Source organism: Mesoplodon densirostris, chromosome 4, assembly GCF_025265405.1.
Source record: "Mesoplodon densirostris isolate mMesDen1 chromosome 4, mMesDen1 primary haplotype, whole genome shotgun sequence".
Classification (NCBI taxonomy): domain Eukaryota; kingdom Metazoa; phylum Chordata; class Mammalia; order Artiodactyla; family Ziphiidae; genus Mesoplodon; species Mesoplodon densirostris.
In genome coordinates this window covers 135561453-135577484 of record NC_082664.1, presented here as the reverse complement: position 1 = coordinate 135577484, position 16032 = coordinate 135561453, and the positions used below count along the sequence as shown (strand labels likewise).

General features: G+C 45.6%; 1 protein-coding gene across 2 annotated transcripts in view; it reads left to right on the top strand.

Moving 5' to 3' along the window:
* Nucleotides 1-16032, top strand: part of MYZAP (myocardial zonula adherens protein) — a 140914-nt gene that overhangs the window by 31928 nt on the left and 92954 nt on the right. For both annotated transcript variants that reach the window (XM_060097285.1, XM_060097286.1), the window contains exons 5-9: nucleotides 2539-2652; nucleotides 6335-6487; nucleotides 9962-10087; nucleotides 11067-11195; nucleotides 15588-15667. In XM_060097285.1, coding sequence (XP_059953268.1) covers nucleotides 2539-2652; nucleotides 6335-6487; nucleotides 9962-10087; nucleotides 11067-11195; nucleotides 15588-15667 — 602 coding nt within the window. The remainder of the gene's footprint in view (nucleotides 1-2538; nucleotides 2653-6334; nucleotides 6488-9961; nucleotides 10088-11066; nucleotides 11196-15587; nucleotides 15668-16032) is intronic.

Here is a 16032-nt window from a genome sequence, read left to right as displayed (position 1 = left end):
CCTGTGGCTCCCACAGGCCACACGGGGTCTGCCCCTGAGCCTTCCCAGAAACCTTACCCCTGGTTCTGCTGCCTCCCAGCCTTTTTTTTTCTGGCCGCACTGCGAGGCTTGTGGGATCTTATTTCCCCGACCAGGGATTGAACCTGGGCCCTCGGCAGTGAGAGCGCGGAGTTCCAACCACCGGACTGCCAGGGAAGTCCTCTCCCGGACTTTCTATATCCAGCCCTTCTTTAAGGTCTAGTTTAAGGCTGGCCTCTGTTGAATCTCTCTCAAACGTGTTAAATACACGTCCAACAAAGACAGCACAACAACTGCAGCAGCCACAAAACAACTCTTGAGAACTGGTTGAGCCCAAAGTATATTCCTTCCATGGTGAGTAGAAATAAGCAAGATGGGACTTTCCCTGGTGGTGCAGTGGTTGAGAATACGCCTGCCATTGCAGGTGACACGGGTTTGAGCCCTGGTCCGGGAAGATCCCGCATGCTGCGGACTAACTAAGCCTGTGTGCCACAACTACCGAGCCTGCGCTCTAGAGCCCATGAGTCACAACTACTGAAGCCCGCATGCCTAGAGCCCGTGCTCTGCAACAAGAGAAGCCACTGCAATGAGAAGCCCGCACACCGCAGCAAAGAGTGGCCCCCGCTTGCCGCAACTAGAGAAAGCCTGCACGCAGCAACGAAAACCCAATGCAGCCAAAAATAAATAAATAAATAAATTTATAAAGAAAAAAGCAAGATGGCACAAGAAGGTATCCAACTGCATTCTAGGTTCTAAAAGTAGCTGTTCCACTTCCTAGCTATTTGCATACAAATCCCTTAACTTATCTGATTCTGTTTCCTCCCTATAAAAGAGAATGTTCTGGCTGCTGCAAAGTGTTGCGAGGACTAAGTGAAGCCCTGTGGGGGAATGTGTGAATATGATCCGAAGGAAAAGTAGTCTTGTCTTTCTACTCTCTGGGTCATGCAGATGGTGACTTTTTAATTTAAAGCTGTACGTGAAATATCACTGACCCGGATGTGGCTACCATCAGGGGAATATTCCAGCCTAACTGAAGGTTCATGAGTGTGTGTGCATTGGTTGTGTGTAACTGAAGGTTGCATGAGTGTGTGTGCATTGGTTGTGTGTAACTGAAGGTTGTCGTGAGTGTGTGCATTGGTTGTGTGTAACTGAAGGTTGCATGAGTGTGTGCATTGGTTGTGTGTAACTGAAGGTTGTGAGTGTGTGTGCGTTGGTTGTGTGTAACTGAAGGTTGTCATGAGTGTGTGTGCGTTGGTTGTGTGTAACTGAAGTTTGCATGAGTGTGTGCATTGGTTGTGTGTAACTGAAGGTTGTCATGAGTGTGTGTGCGTTGGTTGTGTGTAACTGAAGGTTGTCATGAGTGTATGCGCATTGGTTGTGTGTAACTGAAGGTTGTGAGTGTGTGTGCATTGGTTGTGTGTAACTGAAGGTTGCACGAGTGTGCATTTGTTGTGGGTAACTGAAGTTTGCATGAGTGTGTGTGCGTTGGTTGTGTGTAACTGAAGGTTGTCGTGTGTGCGTTGGTTGTGTGTAACTGAAGGTTGTCGTGTGTGCATTGGTTGTGTGTAACTGAAGGTTGTCATGTGTGTGCATTGGTTGTGTGTAACTGAAAGTTGCATGAGTGTGCGTTGGTTGTGTGTAACTGAAGTTTGCATGAGTGTGCATTGGTTGTGTGTAACTGAAGGTTGTCGTGAGTGTGTGTGCATTGGTTGTGTGTAACTGAAGGTTGCCGTGAGTGTATGTGCATTGGTTGTGTGTAACTGAAGGTTGTGAGTGTGTGCACGTTGGTTGTGTGTAACTGAAGGTTGTTGTGAGTGTGTGCGCATTGGTTGTGTGTAACTGAAGGTTGTGAGTGTGTGTGCATTGGTTGTGTATAACTGAAGGTTGCATGAGTGTGTGTTGGTTGTGTGTAACTGAAGGTTGTCGTGAGTGTGTGTGCCTTGGTTGTGTGTAACTGAAGGTTGCATGAGTGTGTGCATTGGTTGTGTGTAACTGAAGGTTGTGAGTGTGTGTGCCTTGGTTGTGTGTAACTGAAGGTTGTCATGAGTGTGTGTGCGTTGGTTGTGTGTAACTGAAGGTTCCATGAGTGTGTGCATTGGTTGTGTGTAACTGAAGGTTGTCATGAGTGTGTGTGCATCGGTTGTATGTAACTGAAGGTTGTCATGAGTGTGTGTGCGTTGGTTGTGTGTAACTGAAGGTTGTCATGAGTGTGTGTGCGTTGGTTGTATGTAACTGAAGGTTGTCATGAGTGTGTGTGCATTGGTTGTGTGTAACTGAAGGTTGTCGTGTGTGTGCGTTGCTTGTAACTGAAGGTTGCATGAGTGTGTGTGCATTGGTTGTGTGTAACTGAAGTTTGCATGAGTGTGTGTTGTGTGTAACTGAAGGTTGTCGTGAGTGTGTGTGTGTTGGTTGTATGTAACTGAAGGTTGCATGAGTGTGTGTGCATTGGTTGTGTGTAACTGAAGGTTGCATGAGTGTGTATGCATTGGTTGTGTGTAACTGTCTCCTCAATCTGTCCAGGTTTCACAGGCTCAGCAGGATTATCAGGAGAATTACATCCAAACCCAGTCGTCAGCCCTGGACAGTTTTAATACCATGAACTCGGCTTTGGTGTCGGACTCCATCAGCCTGCAGGTATTCATCTGCTCCCGATTCACCTGGGTCTCCTCTGTTCCAGTGCAGGAGAGCTTAGCCAAGGGTGGGCCCTGTGTCTTTGTAGAAAAGTAAGTCACAGAATGTCTTCAGCTCATTATTTGGAATCCTTTACACACAGCCACAGTGAAGGCCAGGCCAGGGAGACGGTGAAGGAAGGAAGCCGATGGAAATGCTTCCAAGCTGAGACTCTCAACTTTGGAGTTGCAGTTGTTTTTGCGCTTATTAAAATTGGGGGTTAGATCCTGAGTTCAGTGCTAGAGATGTCACTTGTTCCACTAGACACCCAAGTGGTTCTAAGTGTCAGTGCCTAAAACAACACATCAGCCCGTCCCTTAAGCCCCAGTGTTACGAGAAGTTCCACCAACCACAGGAAAGCCAGACTTAAGCAAAGGCAATCTGCGTTCATTCATGACAAGTGACTCCCAGAGGCTGTAAGGTACTTTTTCCTAATTTAGAAATTATTATGATTACTATTTTTTGGCTGCGAGGCATGTGGGATCTTAGTTCCCCAGTCAGGGATCAAACCTGCACCCCCTGCATTGGAAGCATGGCGTCTTAACCACTGGACCGCCAGGGAAGTCCCTAGAAATTATTTTGCTTTGAAAGAAATCATGTGGCTTCCGAAGAATATCTTGTAGTACCAGGCAGGGAAGCAAAAAGAGTCAGGATCCCACATTTGTGCAAATGTGTGTGGTCACCACACGTCAAGGGGGTTTTTCTCTTGATTAGTTTGATTTGCTAGGAGTTAACCCCTCATATGCTGCCCATTGTTAGTCTTCCGACTGAGTCCCCCAACGCAACATGCAAATTAACTTGAAAATGTTCAGAGTAAAGCATTATATTCACCAGAAGCAGCTTCCCTTGGCTTTAATTTCCAAACATGCAAATAATAGTTTGTCCCCTTCCAACTTTATTTGGCTCTTATCTCTTTACCTTCCTCTTGAAAGTTCACACAAGCTATTTCACATCCTTTCTGGTTCTCTATAAATAATTTGCTAGATAAGCAAACAAATTTTCATGTTGGGATTATCCACTTCCCTTAGGATCTAGTATTCTCTACTAACAGCTGTTCGGGCAGTAGTGCCAACAGCAAAGCTAGGCCATGGTCCCGCAGTGGGCCTGGGTGGGCCTTGTGTTTGGATTTGTCTGGGAGGCCCATTTCTGGTGGGGCCTCTGCGTCCCACCCTTTTCCTGGCTCTCCCATAGTGCCTGGCAGCTTTCCCCTGGCCTCAGGCCAAGCCCTACTTTGGGTCTGGTTTATTCAGGAGCCTTTATTTTCCCTTCCTCCTGCTATCAAGGGGGCTCACCCAGGCTCCCTTTCCTTCCCTCTCAGATATCTCTCTACTGGCCAACCAGGAAATGCTGTATCTCACCTGAGTTCAGATCTGGTTGGTATCTGGGTTTTCTTCCCCATCATACTTCTGATTTGCCACCCCACTGTTGATTAAAAAAAAAACAACCATACAACCTAAAAGTTCAGAGTTCTGTTTTATTCGGGGACCTTACTGAGCCTTATAGCCTGGGAATCAGCCTCTCAGACAGCTCTGAGGAGCTGCTCCAAAGGGGCGAGGGAGGAACCAGGATAGATACGAGTTTTGCTTTAAAAAAAAATGTAGCCAAACATCAGAAGATTGCTGTTAATCTCAAAAAAAACCCAGACATCTTTAGTTAATGTTTTTAGTGCTTTTCTATGTATAAGAAGATGTAAGAGTCTGGGCTCATTGAAATTATTTCTTTGGTTTGCATCTTAACTATCTAGGGCTAGTATCCTGCTTTCTTCCATCTTGAATCCCCCTCAGGGCACACTGTTGAGTGGGCTGCGGTGGCTGATGACTTGATGGTGGGCAACAGTCATTGTTTACTGGAATGGCAGGCAACGTTTTTGTCCACACCACTGACACGCCAGGCATTTATTTCAGAGGTCAACTGTTAGAACAGGGTCCACCCTAACCCAGGGACTCTGACTGATTTCTAGTTACAGTCTAGTCTCTTATTCCAGGGTAGACAGAGGAGCCTTATAATGAAAAGATTAAAAACTGTTGTTTAAAAAAAAACCAAAAAAGGAGGGGGTGGAGGCTGGGGAAGAGGGAGGAGCAGAGGAAAGAAATACATCATCTCATGGCCAGGAAACCCAACTGAGTCTGAAAATAGTTGGCTTCTTATTTCTTCCATTGTCTAGTCTACCCCATTTTCATTATTACTGACGAGACCAGATCCTTGGTTTGATTTTATAGAATGTCAAAGCTGGAAAGCACTATTGAGATGATCTCCAACCCCCTTGTTTTATGGATAAACAAACTGAGGCCAACAGAAATGACTTGAACAAAGTGTATAGCTAGTCCAGGGCTACAGCCCTGGTCTCTTGGTCCAGATATAGGTTCTGAGCACAAGACCGGTCTCTGTAAAGCCAGTGGGACTTGGAGAGAGGGTTGTTGGCCAGATGGTTTCTAAGGCTCCTTGCATCTCCAATGCTCTGTGATTCCAACTTTCAAATGGCTTCTGTATTTTCTTTAATATCTATTTACCACCACTGAAAATCCTTTCTACTGATTCGAATAGGTTTAGGCATGAGGCTTATTCTCCAAAGTGGAAGCTAAGGGGTGGAGGAGCTTCAGAGACTGGTCATCTACAACGAGGACCCAGGTATTAGGATGTGTGTTCAACACCAGAGTTTCCAGATCTTCTAATATAAAGTTGTAGGTGACTTCAGGAGGTGGTAGAAGGTGCCCATAAACCTGTGTCTGGTGGTAGAAATTCTGGGGTTGTGGAAGCCATTTCTCTGTAAGGAGAGTTAAGCAAGTGACCCGAAGCATGAAATAGCAACGATATTAAGTTAAGCATTCCTGTTCCAGTGGGCAGCCTGGAGCAGTAAGCAACAGGTTTCTGACACTTGTCAGGCACTTGTGGGGGTCACAGACTCGGCTCCCTGCCCCTCCCTTCATCACCACCCTTCTCTGCCTGAGCGAGGGAGATGAAGCATTTACAGGCATTACAGTGACCTCAGCCCTGTTGTTGCTGTCCTGGCAGCTCGTCTAGAAGTACAGAAGTAAACAACCTGTTTAAGAAAAAAGGGGAATATCTCCATTTTATAAAACACGTATTTTGTTTTCTGATTGCAGTTTGGGAATATGGAAAATATAGAAGATACGAAGAAGAAAATTAATGCCATCTATAATCCTATCCCATAGTGAAAATCATTATTTGGATTTTGGTGACTCCTTCTAGTCTTTTTTTTTTTTTTTTTTCTAGGCATGAATACATTTGGACAGATGCTCATGCATTATTTTTTTCAAAATGGGATTCTTCTGTACTTACTGTTTTCAAACCCATTTTTTTTCCACGTGAAATTACGTATTACAAACATTTTTCCTTGGAAAAGTGTTTTAATCCATTTCCATCCATCCTAAGCAGTGGCAAGTGGTGTTAGCAGCAGCCATGGCATGTTACGGGGGAAAGCTGGCTGGCCCACCCAAGTGCAGGGCGGCAGACCTCCTGACCACCAAGGGGGGCCCTCAGGCGCTCTAACACCAGGGTCCCAGGCTTGCAGCTCCTGTGGGCCGATGCCTCCCTCGGCCGTTAATGACAAAGGGATGTCCCGGTGTATGACTCTGGCCATGTTTTCTCACACCGCTAGATCTGGTTTTTATTTTCATCCTGACAGAAAACCCTTGTGGACGTTACTTTGGAGAATAGCAACGTTAAGGCTCAAGTCAGAAATCTGCAGCAGACATATGAAGCCTCCATGGACAAGCTGCGGGAAAAGCAGAGGCAGTTAGAGGTAGCACAGGTGGAAAACCAGCTGCTGAAAATGAAGGTAAAGTACAGGAGTGTAGATTTCCCACTAACCTTTCTCTCTTCTCTTCTTCTTTTCTCTCTTCTCCCATCGCCAACTCTCCCATTTCCCTCTCTCTCTTCTCTTCTTTGTTGGGCTTCCCCACCCTCTTTGTGGCCAACCCCACAGGATTTGACTTGAAGGGACTGAGAGGGTTTCTGTGTTCACAGCTGCCAGTGCAGATTGGGGGTACCCTGTGTATACCCCTATTGGGCTCTCCTGCCTTGGTCCCAGTGGCCTCAAGGGCTCCTGAGACCTCATCGTGGCACTGCTCTTATGTACTGAGAGGACACTTGGGCTGCCCACAGGTCCAGGACTTCAGAAGCTTCACTGTTTAGATTCTCTCTGAGATTCCAAGGCCTCATTGTCTGGTTTGACAATGAAGAGCTGAAGGGCCCCCAGGAAGAAAATGGGTGGGCGACCAAGGACTCTGGGCAGTGTCCCTCCTGCCCCCAGGTCGCGCTTATTCCTCAGCTCAGCTTCTAAGGCCCTGGAGATGTTAGTGCTCCTTCCAGCTTTGAAACTTCCAGGAACCGACCCACGAATGGCTCACAGAAGTGACTCAACAGATTATTTCCTGAATGAATTTGTTTTTATTTAAGCCTGTGCTTTTCAGATTGTGTTCAACACAGCCTTAGGCTATTCTAGGGGAGAGTGTGTTATGGGTAGTGTGCCATGTGATTTATTGCTCAAACCAGAGTATGTTCAGGAGTGAAAGGAGGTGCTATTAAGAATTTAGTTAGGGGAACAAACTGGGCCACGTGGTCCCCTACCTATGGGCTGCCTCAGGGACAGCTGATGGGGAGCATGGGCCACCACACCACACTGTGTAGCCTCTGTGATGGCTGCCCCATAGGCTGTGCCATCACCACCCACTTGGCCAAACACAACCACCTGGGAAGGGGGAGGGACCAGAGAGCTACACAGTCGATCAGCTCCTCTTTGCTTTCACTTCAAACAGGGACACTCTTCTACTTTTTCATATATTGTATTTCTGCGTAAGAGTTACTTTGGAAAAAAAGGCATTTGTTGCTGAAAAATTCTGAAATGACTGTTTGGAGTCTTTTCCTCAATGTAGGATCTCTGTGCAGTCATTCATTCCACAAATATGTACTGAGTATCTACTCTCTGCACCTGTGCTCTTCATCCATGTCTGTTCCAGAGGTGCTGTGGTGTCAGGGAGACCAAGCCTCTAAATCCAGTCCGCAATTGCCTGTTGTAGAGACTAATGCTTTACTTTACCCAACCCCACACCCCCCAAATTACAAAAGTGACGGGACTCAGAGTATTTCATGTGACCTGGATGCAGCGTAAACAGGACGTGAGGGCCAGAGCTCATTCTAGAAGTGGAGATGGAGTGCAGGACACGCTGGGTCTCTTTCATCTAATGATAACCTCTGTTCAGGACTTCCCATTTTGTGGTTTCTTGGTACCAAAACTTGCCTAGAGATGAGAGGGGAGATTGAGAGGGCATCAAGAGAGACTTTTGTCCAGTCTTTGGAGTAAATATCATGTAGCCTATCCGGGTTGTAGTACACCTTACTTATCCAGAGGTTACCTACCCAGCTAACTCAGCTCTCTTAAACAAGCAGTAAGCTGGAAGGAAGCGACACAAACCTTCGGAGGCCATAAAATCAATGGCCTGAAGTTCACAGGTGAGGGCAGGGCCAGGGAAGAAAGGAAACACCAGCCACTCCCAACATAAGCCTGCTTGCCCACGGCTCTACTTTTTCTCATCTCCTAAGCTAGGCCTGTGCAAGCCCCCAGGAGCCCCCAGCTAAGGTCCCCCAAACCAGATGGGAACATTTCCAAACACAACATTTGGAAAAGCACAAAGGTATGGAAAGGATGAGTCCAGATTTCTTATATGAGCTTAAGTGTTTCCTAGAGACTGATTGGACAGTGTAACTAATGGGATGGCTTCAACTCCATGTGGGCAGCTTCTCTTCAAAGGCCTTCCTGCTTTTCTGACTTAAAAAAATTTTTAAAGTAATGTATGCGCCTGGGGGGAAAAGTCAAACAATATGAAAGGTAACATAGAGTGCATAGCCTGCACCATTTTACATTCCTACCAGCCATGTAAGAGGATTCCAATTTCTCCCCATCCTTGCCAACACTGGTTACTCTCTTTTATTGATTATAGTCATCCTCGTAGGTGTGAAGCTCATTGTAGTTTTGCATTTCCCTGATAACTAATGATGTTAAGCATCATTTCTTGTGCTTATTGGTCATTTGGATATCTTCTCTGGAGTGTCTATCAGATCCTTTGCCCATTTTTAAATTGGGTTATTTATATTTTATTATTGAGTTGTCAAAATTCTTCATATATTCCAGATACAAGTTATTAGATAAATAATTTACAAATATTTCCCCCCACTCTAGGCGTTATCTTTTCAATTTCTTGATGCTATCCTTTGAAGCACAGAAGTTTTTAATATTGAATATTGATGAAGTCTTAATTTATCTCTTTTTCATCAGTTATGCTTTTGGTGCCATATCTAATTTCAATCAAAGGTCACAAAGATTTGCCTTATGGTTTTCTTCTAAGAGTTTTATAGTTTTGGCTTTCTCATTTAAACCTTTAATCCATTTCGAGTTAATTTTTGTATATGGTGTATTAGGGATCCAACTTCATTCTTTTGTATGTGACAAATCCGATCATCCCAGCACCATTTGTTGAAAGGTCTGTTCTTGTCCCAGTGAATGATCTTGGTAGATAATTGTTTAACATTTAATATTTATAACAGATAAATTATTTACTTGGTTTCAAAGTTAAATCTACAAAACAAAGAAATAGAACATCAATATCTGTAATCTCCTCTTTTCTCTTTAACTCCCTCCTTCCTCCTATAGCAAACCTTTTTACTTTTTAATTTTGTAGGACTCTGACCCAACTCTAATAACGTAGTGGTCTTATTTTCAGCCCACAGTAGAATACTGAAGAATTTAAAAAGCTTATCTTTCTGAGGCCAATTAGAGTGTGGATATATTAACTAGAGAAAAAAGTTTGTTAAAACTGATAGAATAAAAGATGATAAAATTTCAGGAGCAAAAGAACATTAGACAGAAAGAGTCATTGAAGAAAGAGGTCAATAAGACAGTGGAGCATGATACATTTTAGAGAATTCAGTTTAAAAATGGCTACATTTGGGGGGCAAGGTTGACACTTAGAGAGGTACGTTTCTGCCTTTTGAAAAATTCACTCCCGTGGAGCACCTTTTCCAGATAATATCAAGTAAATGAGTGTAAGGGGCCCCTTTTAATTTTCTCTGCACCTGCTCACCCCTTTTCCTTCTTCTACCTCTTTCCCCGTTCGTTCCTGTGCCTCTGTCTCCTGCAGAGCCCTGGGGCATGGGTCCACTCCCCCGTGAGTCCACACTTGATACCTACAGAGTGAAAGGTGTGGATTCCCCCTGAGCCCACCAAGTTGTAGCTCTAAAGTGAGTCTCTCTGCAGGTGGAATCCTCCCAAGAAGCCAACGCAGAGGTGATGAGGGAGATGACCAGGAAGCTGTACAGCCAGTACGAAGAAAGGCTGCATGAAGAGCAGCAGAGGCACAGTGCCGAGAAAGAGGCGCTCCTGGTGTGTTATGTCCTACCTGCTGATGGGATAGCAGAGGGTTTGGGGTGCATTATTGTTGGTGAGCTCTACATGGTAGGGTTTGTGCTCAGAGGTGAGTTAGTGGACTCTAACGTGGGTAACGGGTCAAGGAATTTATTATTTGCCGATTCACTGCTCTCCCTTCTCCCTCCCTTCCTTTACTCACCACCTTCCCTGCTTGGAATAGTCCTCAATCACCACTTTCTCTAGCTGGTCTGACCATTTGCCAGCCTCCGAGCAGATCCTGGGCTTACCTGCAGCCACGCCCTTTCTCACTCCATTTGCTCTTCCTTGCCCGTCCTTGATCCTACCTACGCTCCCTGAGAGCCCCGAAGATGCCAGCATCTCCATGAATGAAGTCTTTCCCAGTCACACACCTGCAAGTGTCCTCTGTCCCTGGGAAACCCACACTTTCTCTGCTCTTTGCCATGGAATTCTCTTGTCCCTGTTGTTGGAGCTGGGCTGTATGTCTCACATCTTGGCTTCTCTAGAAGAGCATAAATTCCTTGAAGGCAGGGACTCCATTCTGCCTTATCTTGTGTCCTCACAGGCTTAATACATGTGCTGATTCATTGACTGAGTTGGTGCTTTGCAATATGGGAGAAAGATCTGGGCATTCTGCATTCAATTCCAGATCCAGCCCTAATTCCGTTTAGGTTGTGTGACACCCTGAGCACCTAGTCAGGGGATAAATAACATTTGTAGGCTCTTTTTAGACATAAAGAGTCAAGGGGAGAAAAAGGAGAAAAAATAAGTAGACCCATTAAAAAGCCATGCAATGTGTCTTTATTCACTGGTGAGAACCAGAATCATGAAATTTGAGTTCATGATCTGTGAGACACTTCCAGGCCCCCAGGTCATGCTTTTAAAGAGACATGATGATTTAGCCAGGCCTGAGCTGTTTGGACCCTGATTGGTAGCGACTCCATGCTCTGCTGAGGAGAGTGCGTTTCTTTTGCAGGAAGAAACCAATAGTTTTCTGAAAGCCATTGAAGAAGCTAATAAAAAGATGCAAGCGGCGGAGATCAGCCTAGAGGAGAAGGACCAGAGGATCGGGGAGCTGGACAGGCTGATAGAGCGCATGGAGAAGGTAACACAGCGTGGGGCCCGGGGCCCCCTCGCCCAGCCTCCCTTGCGGTGCAGCAGTTCCCCTGCAGGCCTGCCCCAAAGTATGAGAAGCCCTCACCACTGATCCCTCTCATCCCTGCAATTTGTGACTTGAAAAAAACAAAGAGAAAACTGTAAAAGAAAGTATAAGGAAGTCCCACAAAGTTCTAATTTTTCCCGTGGTGAAAATTTTGATGCTTCAAAAAACATTACGTATAAAATTATTTACAGAAACTAATATTTTAGCAGCCCTGCTTTGCTGGGACCCCAAGCATGAACTTAGATTACTTGTTGAGCAGGCAAGCCCTATTTCGACATTACAGCGACACTCCAAGCCCTGCCTGGGTCTGAAGGGTTGGCTTTTCTCTGACACTCTGTGTCGGAGCGGGGGACACTGCCTTTCTCTGTGGGTTTGGGGGGGAGGCCTGCAGAAGGCAGGAGCTCTGCCTGGATAATGAGCCAGTCTAGAGAAAGGGAAGAGGGAGCCTGGAAATTAGGCAGGAAGTGGAGAAACGGGAAGGAGGGGTGGGAGAGAGGAAAGAGAAAAAAGAAGAGAGAGAAAGGGCGGGTGACCTTTAGCAGGTGACGGCTTGCTGCTGGGGGAGGGGGGTAGTTGAAGGCTAGAGCTGTGGCTGCTTCCTGGAAAGCGACTCTCTCGTGACATGAGTTTGCAGAACAGCACTGACCGGCCAAGACCTGACCCATCAGCATCCCGTAACTCACTCACGCTGGATGCTGAGAATCCCCAGGCTGACGACGGAGGGAGGGGGAGTGACAGTGTGAGCAGGGTCAACAACTGGGCTCCCGGGTGATTCTGAGAAGAGGGCTGACCCGTGGTGTCTGCGGCATGATCCCCTCCACCGTCCCCTGACACGGGAGGTGTAACCAGCTTGGGAACAGCCTTAAATGCAATACTGTGGAGCTTCGGGGCTGGTGGGGGGCTCCTGTTTTGGGTAACATCTTTTTTGGGGAGGGACTTGAGCAAATAGAGAGTCAATTACAATTTCGCCTCCACCCTCTGGGAAAGCAGAATCCCATGCGGTATTGAAGAGCGGGTAAGTGGCATGGTTAGGGCTAATGTCAACATTGGCTGGAGGTGGCAGTCATAACAATTGGGCAACGAAGGCATTTTCTAGAACGTGGGTGAGCTATCTCCCACATCACCACTCTCCTACAACAGCAGACGGTGCTGGTTAAAGCACACACTCCCCCTGGGTGACAGACTGTCCTGCAGCAAGCAGAAGCCAGGTGAGCGGGCAGCACGGGGAGATGTACAGACAGACTGTCCATGTGCTGGTTAGGAATATGGGTTTTAGGATCCGACAGACCTAGGGTTTGAGTCTTGCCTCTCTTTCTCATTGTGGGCAGTTACTTGACTTTTCCAAATTCAGTTTCCTCTTCTGTAAAATGCTGACAATAGTAATTCTTATTCTTAGGCCTTCTGTGAGGAGTACACGAGAAAACTCCGCGCCAAGTGCTCAGCACGGGGCCTGGCATATATAAAGTCGGGGCTCACAAATGTGTGGCCCTGATTTTTCTGTTGTTACTTGCATAAATGCCTGCCCCTGGTGTCAGCTTCTTTTTCAGCTGGACCTGTTCTGTAGCTGAGTTTCTTTGTACCCTTGCGATTCTGAAAGTTCCCAGCTTTTTCCTACTGATGTCCACGTGCAGCCCGGGTAAGGGCCATATGGCTGGGGGCCAGGCTGGTGTTGGTAAGGCCGGCCGTCCCTGCCAGCGTTTGTGTGACACAAAATGTTCCCCACGTCCTCTTGGCTTTTTCTTTAGTGATTGAAAATCTATTGTCCTTCCCCTTAATCTTTCCCATTTAAGCTAGCGAAATGCTTGCTTTATTTAGCTAAGATTAGATTACCCATTTACTGGTTTTCCCCCTTCAGGGATAAATCTGGGACAGCAGGAACCGTGCCAAATCTCTGTCACACAGGATGTGAACAGCATGCCCACAGAGTTTGTATTCCTGTTCTCGCCTGTTTTTGGATTTTTCTCGAGGACAAACCATGTGCTTTTGAATGGCTTCTGTGCTGTATCCCTTAGTTTACTGTTCTCAGCATTGTGTGCCAAACACCTTTTTTTCCTGATCAGTAGAAGTCTTGTAAGGACTGTGTTCTATCAGAGACTCTTCTGCAGAATAGGTAATATTCTATGCCTTGATCTCAGTGGTGGTTTCACCAGGTAATGTGTATACAAATGTATTGATTGTGCAATACTCACTTAAGATTTGTTGTACCTCAATTTAGAAAAAAAATCGAATTTTAAAGTATGCTGTAAGTTAGGCCTCGCCCTACTTTAAGACAGCTTTTTGGGGAGTCTGAGGGAAGGCTTGCTTGTTAAAGAATCATCATTATAGGGCTTCCCTGGTGGCGCAGTGGTTGAGAGTCCGCCTGCCGATGCAGGGGACACGGGTTCGTGCCCCGGTCCGGGAAGATCCCACATGCCGCGGAGCGGCTGGGCCCGTGAGCCATGGCTGCTGAACCTGCGCGTCCGGAGCCTGTGCTCCGCAACAGGAGAGACCACAACAGTGAAAAGCCCGCGTACCGCAAAAAAAAAAAAAAAAAAAAAAAAAGAATCATCATTATTATTTCAGGGCTAATGTAAACTTCCAGCCAGTGGCAGAACCCGTGGGGACAGTAAGAAAGTGCATTCGCTGTAGAGATTTAAAAGCAGTAATAAAACCCCACTGAAAAGTCGGTCTTCCTTCATTATTCTTAGTACATCGATGATAACACGCCCTTCCTCCCGTGGTGGACTGCTCCGCAGCTCTGGTCTACCCTTGGTCTGCCACTGCTTACAGCTTCAGAAGTTGAGGGGGCTAAAGCTGCAAGGATCTGCTTTGAATATTTGGTGGAAAAGACGTTTGGAATGTGTATAAGTAGCCAGAGCTTGTTGGGGAGAACTTCTGAGGTTAAAGATGAGGCACAGCCATACTTAGAGAAGGACCTAAAGTAGAATAGTCTCCTCCCAATTAATAAGCAGAATTTGATAAACTTCATTGTAAGGAAATTTATTATACTCTCATCTGTAACATTTCTAGGGCAATTTTGGTTGCGATGGGCACTACATTTTTATTAATATTTTCTACTTTGTTCAAAGAAATGTGTCCAAATTTTATATTACTTAAAAAAAATTTTATTTATTTGTTTGTTTGGCTGCGTTGGGTCTTAGTTGCGGCACACGGATATTCATTGCAGCGTGTGGGATCTTTCGTTGCGGGGCGACGGCTTCTCTCTAGTTGTGGCGCGTGGGCAGTAGAGCACGCGGGCTTACTTGCCCCGCAGCATGTGTGATTTTAGTTCTCCGACCAGGGATTGAACCTGTATCCCCTGCCTTGGAAGGCGGATTCTTAACCTCTGGACCACCAGGGAAGTCCCTTATATTACTTATTTTAGGTAAACTTCTAAACTTATATATATATACACACACACACAGCAAAGTGTACAAATCTTAAGTGCACAGCTTGATACATTAATTGGTTTCCTGTTGAAACTGTAACAGTTTACCACAGTTAGAGGCTTAAAGCATCATGGATTTATCGTTTGTAGTTCTGGAGGTCAGAAGTCCTAAAATCAAAGTGTTGGCAGGGCCGGCTTCCTTTTGGGAGCTCTAGAGGAGAATCCATTTCCTAGCCTTTGTTCCCTTCTAGAGACTGACTATATTCCTTGGCTCATGGCCCCATCCTCCAGCTTCAAAGCCAGCATTGTAGCATCTCCCAGTCTTTGTCTGTTTCTGATTCTAACCCTACTTCTTCCTTCTAATACGAGCCCAACTAGATAATCCAGGACAACCTCCCTATTTTCAAGAACATTAACTTAATCACGGCTGCAAAGTTCCTTTATCCATGTAAGGCAACATATTCACAAGTTTCAGAGATTATGATGTGGACACTGTTGGGGGACTGTCATTCTGATTTTCACAATGTAGTTTTACAAGTGAACACACCCGTGTACACACCATCCCAGTTAATTTATAGGATATTACAGAATTCCAGACCCTCTTGATGATTCAGAAAATAATCCCAAGAAATTTGTAGTATCACAGGCCACTGATTTAGAGTATTGATTAACATTATTTAGAATCATACATTTTCACAAGACATCTGAGCCTGGGCCGATGAAATGCTTTTAAAAAAATAAATCTTGAATGGCTTTATCCAGGATATTTGTCTCTAACTCATAAATACATCTATAAATACGCACCAGTAAATTTGACATTTTGAGCTTTGTTTGGACCCTGGCAAGTGGGTGTATAAAACCCATGGGTGTCACATAGACTTGAATTCACTAGTGCTGGAGTTGCTTGCTATACATTCTCCAGCCAACTTGGGATCCATAGATTAAATATTAGTGTCTGTCTGTTTTAGGAACGCCATCAACTTCAACTCCAGCTCCTGGAGCATGAAACAGAAATGTCAACGGAAATTACCAATTCTGACAAAGAAAGGTAAGATGTAATGCCCTTTGTCTTGTAATGGATTTAGATGGTGGACATGCTGTGTTTTTGTGGGCTCACTTGGTCCTTACATTGTCATTCGTTTGGTCGTCACCCACTGCAGACTGATACATGCAAAACATTGGACTGGGAGCTTCCAGCGTGGAGCTTCCAGCCACATCTTACAACCAAGCGCTGGTTGTTAGTGCAGTGGAACACGTCAAAGCCTGTCAGAAGTGCCAGGGTTCAGTCTATAAATGTTCTCCATAACCTTGAGCTCCACAGGATGCACCTTGTTGATGAGAAAACTCAAGAGTGACTAATACCATTGCCATGGAAACTAATTTTACAATGTCTTTGTTTCCAAACATTCCTCA